We start from the raw sequence: 6,000 nt of genomic DNA, 5'->3' as shown, positions 1-6,000 counted from the left end.
GGAAAAGATTAATTTCTATCTGACCAGCACACAGAATATGAAGAGTATCAAAAACTTTAGGAGTCAGCTGTCCACGAAAGTCCTTAAGATAGCAGCATGATAACACACTTAATCAGTTGAATGAATGACTCAATGACTCACTCATCAAGTGACTTACCGTCACTTACTGGTAGTTCAGTTGAGAAGTATGTTGAAAAGTATGCAGTTTTTCCCTCAACATTTCTTATTTGTATAATCATAAATGCATTTAAAACAATCTCATAATATTATTTATTGCAGTTGTAATTATTGTTATTTGCAGTGTAAATGATTAAATCTGACTGGTAGCAGCCCTATAGTGTACATTGAATTTATTGATAAATTGTAATAATTTGCCATGTATTCATTTTAGTTAACATATGCTATGATAATTTGAACAGATTTTTATTCTTATTGTAAAATAATGGAACATTTAGGTCATGAATATTGTCTCAAAAGTCATGGAAAAGTCATGGAAAAGTAATGGAAATTTATTGGTATAAATGTGTACGAACCCTGTCTGAGTAGCCTGTGAAGTCCACCCATCTGTGGTGAGTGAGATGCACTCCGCTTGTTTTAGGCTCTGGACAACGTTAGCCCTTGTCTCTTTGTAGAGAGCTGGTAATATCGTTTGACTAAAGTAGGCCGTGATGGGAATCTATATTTTGGCTCGAGTGTGTATACTAACCTCCTAAAACCTTCGCTGTCCACCACGGAGAATGGCTGTAGGTCTTTGGCTATATATTCACCGATGCATCTTGTGATTTCTTGCGCCCTCGCGCTGTCATGGGGGAGTGAGATTGTAAATGCTTCCTTTATAGCCTTTTGGCCCGGCTGGAGCCCGTGCAGGGCTCTACTGTGGGGTATTTTGAGCTACAACTTCATGTACACACTCTGGGGACATTAGAGACTAATTTTACATCTTGTAAAGAGGGGCATAAAAGGTCACCTTTAAGGTTATCTCTGCTGCAGAAGTGAAAGTGTTATTGGACCCTTGTGCTCTAGTAATTTGGTAAATTTGTTACTTCACCTTGTCCACGTCTCCGAGTCCCTCGGTGTCCAGCAGCACCAGAGTGGTTGCTGCTTTAGTGGGGTGAGGCACGCACCACATCCAGATGCCCTTCGTCTTGGACTCGATTGTGCTGCCCAGTGCAAACCCTGATAACCACACACCAGAAACCCCACAATGACTTGCATGCATTCATTTGAAGGGCACGAGCGTTTGGATGGCATCAGTGCTGCTGACCTGTTTGCTTCCCGGCCAGTCGATTCATCAGGTAGGACTTCCCGGTGCGATAGAGACCCACCACAGCCACCACCACCACGGGCTGCTGGATCTGCTCCAGAACCTGCAACGCTGACCCCTGCACACACAGCTTCCCATCGGACGCCGTGTCAATCAAGCACACTGGTTTGTCCATGACCACTGGAGACCCAAACACATTTCTCTTCCTTTAATCAACCGCATTGAGAAATACTCCAATACTCCTGCATTAGACAGTACAGGAATTCCCCACACGAGCAGCCTTTCCTCTTTCTGTTTGTGTAAAATATTGCTTTAACAACACACTTTCACATCAAACTACACAAGCAGGCTGAGTAAGACACATAGAAATGCTGTCAGATTTGTTTGTGACCAGCTACAGTCTTTAACCAGACTGGGTTTAGTTGATGCTGGTCTCTACTAAAGAAGTAAAATACAAGTTAATCATGTCACATAAACAAAGACCTTAGATGTTCTGGACATGTTTTGTTAGAGCTTCAATCAAGACACGTCAGGCTGTAGAGTTCACTAACATACACACACACACACACACACACACACACACATGATCTGAATGAAGGAGCGTCTCTTACCGGTTTGCTTTAGTTCACTCCAGTCTAACTTCAGTCTGAGTTGTGTTCATGTCGCAGCTTCCTGATATTCTACCCATGATTCTTAGACACACCTTCAGCTCCAGACTCTGGATGCTGATTGGTCTAGAGTGAGTTAGGGGACGTTCCTGGTCTCTCAGTGTGTCTCCGGTTATTCTCTGTGGCTGATTTGAGCTCCTCCTATTCACTGAGAAAACAACAATGTGCGGTTTAAATCTTGGTTTTACTTTCAAAATCAGCAACTGCAAAGTGGAAAGCATGTGACTGCAGATACAAGAAGCTTGGATTGTTTCTAGAATGTGCAGCCACATAAAAAGAGAAGATGCTTTTCTTTTTTGTGGTACTAGATCACACAGACTGGAATGACATCTTGTGTATCTGAGCTATGAACAACAAAAGCTGACCAGTAATATTCCAGAAATAAGAAGAGTACAGAAGACTGTCTGTTTAAACTGGTTTCTGATGAAACTGAATGGAAATTCCTAAGAACTTTCCCCTCCAGTGTATCAGACACTATGAAAAGAATTGGGACACTTTAATGTGTACTCATGACTCCATCAGTACTGTATGACACTAACAACACAAGAGTCCAGGGAACTATTTTACTCATAAACTGTGACCCATAGAATGTGTTAAATCAGTTGGTTGGGGTAAAAGCGTCAGCTAAAAAGTAAATGATTGTTATACTACTGGGCTGGGCTTCATTTTGATTGGTTGGTTAATATTCTAAGGTGTGCAGTTATTTATATTAAGTAGTTCCAGGCAGGTCTTCACAGCATTACATGTTCATATCACTTCACCAAATGCAGTTATTTCAAAGGTCCTTACAGTCTACAAAACTGAAACTCACAACGACACTGGCCAAGCATAACAGATACGACAAAGACTTGACTATTAAACTGAGACTCAGGTTAATAGGGAACAAGGGCACATCTGGCTGCCACACTACTTCTCACCATTTTTCTTGTTTTATTTCATGTTTATTGATTTACTTTAATGGCTATAAAGTTTTGGAGCTGTTTTACTGCTGCAATGTATCCCAGCATGTCTTCATTTAATTACTGTTTTTATTATCCTTGGACTTCCTCTGGTGGAGTCGACCCAGCTGTTGTTGGACTCAGGATTTATGCTACGGTGACGTTTCTGAGGATGAGGATCGCTCTGGCATGGCTCTAAGACACACTGCACACCAGTTAGTGAACTTAAAAGGGGACCGAGGGAAGGATTCCTGTGAAGTCTGCTGGAATACTGGTGTTCTGCGACCGAATCGCTGCATACGTCACTCCTCTCTGTGCAGTTTTATCCATTCATCAACTTCTCCCAATACTGTTCCTATTTTTCAGCATAAAGCTAAACGGCTGTTTTGTCCTGGCATACATTTTAATAACTTAGCAGAGCTTTCTCAGCGTCTTTGGCTCTTTCACTACTGTCATTGCTACGTAAGACTGACAAAGCCTTTCTGTCTGAATCTGCTAATTTGTTGTCAATGCAAGTTTTTAAGTATTCTTACTTTGGAGGACTTTATAACACTGAAAAACTCAGAAAGGTCAAAGGTCTCTCTGTCTTTATTGAGTGTTTTGATTGGTTTCAACATATTGACTGATCTGCACATTACAAAGGTCACATGTTAGATCTCAGTTTTTCTTTCTTTCTGACCATCATGCCATCCTTTTAATATGGAATTCACTCTTAGACAGTTTTACTAGATTGGATTCTTTTGCTCCTTTGAAATAATTGGCAAGTATGTTTACACCAACCCGATCTCATGAAAGTGCGTACAAATAGTACGCCAAATAAAAACAAAAACTCGTGGTATTGATAGGAAAAAATGGACTTTGGCGTGTATATGCTACGCGATGGGTAGGTTTAGGGTTGTGGGGTAGATGCGTATCATATGCATGCGAAAACTGCGTATTATATGCATGCCAACAAATTTCGTATCATATGCAAGCGAAAATTGCGTATCATATGCACGGCAACAAATTTCGTATCATATGCACGCCAACAAATTTCATATCATATGCACGCGAAAACTGCGTATGATATGCACGCCAACAAATTTCATATCATATGCACGCGAAAACTGCGTATGATATGCACGCCAACAAATTTCATATCATATGCACGCGAAAACTGCGTATGATATGCACGCCAACAAATTTCATATCATATGCACGCGAAAACTGCGTATGATATGCACGCCAACAAATTTCATATCATATGCACGCGAAAACTGCGTATGATATGCACGCCAACAAATTTCATATCATATGCACGCGAAAACTGCGTATGATATGCACGCCAACAAATTTCATATCATATGCACGCGAAAACTGCGTATGATATGCACGCCAACAAATTTCATATCATATGCACGCGAAAACTGCGTATGATATGCACGCCAACAAATTTCATATCATATGCACGCGAAAACTGCGTATGATATGCACGCCAACAAATTTCATATCATATGCACGCGAAAACTGCGTATGATATGCACGCCAACAAATTTCATATCATATGCACGCGAAAACTGCGTATGATATGCACGCCAACAAATTTCATATCATATGCACGCGAAAACTGCGTATGATATGCACGCCAACAAATTTCATATCATATGCACGCGAAAACTGCGTATGATATGCACGCCAACAAATTTCATATCATATGCACGCGAAAACTGCGTATGATATGCACGCCAACAAATTTCATATCATATGCACGCGAAAACTGCGTATGATATGCACGCCAACAAATTTCATATCATATGCACGCGAAAACTGCGTATGATATGCACGCCAACAAATTTCATATCATATGCACGCGAAAACTGCGTATGATATGCACGCCAACAAATTTCATATCATATGCACGCGAAAACTGCGTATGATATGCACGCCAACAAATTTCATATCATATGCACGCGAAAACTGCGTATGATATGCACGCCAACAAATTTCATATCATATGCACGCGAAAACTGCGTATGATATGCACGCCAACAAATTTCATATCATATGCACGCGAAAACTGCGTATGATATGCACGCCAACAAATTTCATATCATATGCACGCGAAAACTGCGTATGATATGCACGCCAACAAATTTCATATCATATGCACGCGAAAACTGCGTATGATATGCACGCCAACAAATTTCATATCATATGCACGCGAAAACTGCGTATGATATGCACGCCAACAAATTTCATATCATATGCACGCGAAAACTGCGTATGATATGCACGCCAACAAATTTCATATCATATGCACGCGAAAACTGCGTATGATATGCACGCCAACAAATTTCATATCATATGCACGCGAAAACTGCGTATGATATGCACGCCAACAAATTTCATATCATATGCACGCGAAAACTGCGTATGATATGCACGCCAACAAATTTCATATCATATGCACGCGAAAACTGCGTATGATATGCACGCCAACAAATTTCATATCATATGCACGCGAAAACTGCGTATGATATGCACGCCAACAAATTTCATATCATATGCACGCGAAAACTGCGTATGATATGCACGCCAACAAATTTCATATCATATGCACGCGAAAACTGCGTATGATATGCACGCCAACAAATTTCATATCATATGCACGCGAAAACTGCGTATGATATGCACGCCAACAAATTTCATATCATATGCACGCGAAAACTGCGTATGATATGCACGCCAACAAATTTCATATCATATGCACGCGAAAACTGCGTATGATATGCACGCCAACAAATTTCATATCATATGCACGCGAAAACTGCGTATGATATGCACGCCAACAAATTTCATATCATATGCACGCGAAAACTGCGTATGATATGCACGCCAACAAATTTCATATCATATGCACGCGAAAACTGCGTATGATATGCACGCCAACAAATTTCATATCATATGCACGCGAAAACTGCGTATGATATGCACGCCAACAAATTTCATATCATATGCACGCGAAAACTGCGTATGATATGCACGCCAACAAATTTCATATCATATGCACGCGAAAACTGCGTATGATATGCACGCCAACAAATTTCATATCATATGCACGCGAAAACTGCGTATGATATGCACGCCAACA

The 6,000-nt window shown here is 40.7% G+C and overlaps 1 protein-coding gene across 1 annotated transcript in view; it reads right to left on the bottom strand.

The window, feature by feature from the left end:
- Positions 1 to 1,941, bottom strand: part of LOC107726345 (guanylate-binding protein 1-like) — a 16,594-nt gene extending 14,653 nt beyond the window's left edge. Inside the window, exons 1-3 of the mRNA XM_016535888.1 lie at positions 1,876 to 1,941; positions 1,265 to 1,444; positions 1,049 to 1,176 (exon numbers count right to left, since the gene is read on the bottom strand). Of these exons, the coding sequence (XP_016391374.1) occupies positions 1,049 to 1,176; positions 1,265 to 1,439 (303 nt within the window). The 5' untranslated portion in view covers positions 1,440 to 1,444; positions 1,876 to 1,941. The remainder of the gene's footprint in view (positions 1 to 1,048; positions 1,177 to 1,264; positions 1,445 to 1,875) is intronic.
- Between the last annotated feature and the right edge of the window lie 4,059 nt (positions 1,942 to 6,000).

The sequence above is a fragment of the Sinocyclocheilus rhinocerous genome, unplaced genomic scaffold, assembly GCF_001515625.1.
Source record: "Sinocyclocheilus rhinocerous isolate Xijiao unplaced genomic scaffold, SAMN03320098_v1.1 scaffold2621, whole genome shotgun sequence".
NCBI classification, from domain to species: domain Eukaryota; kingdom Metazoa; phylum Chordata; class Actinopteri; order Cypriniformes; family Cyprinidae; genus Sinocyclocheilus; species Sinocyclocheilus rhinocerous.
This window is presented reverse-complemented; position numbering and strand designations above follow the sequence as displayed.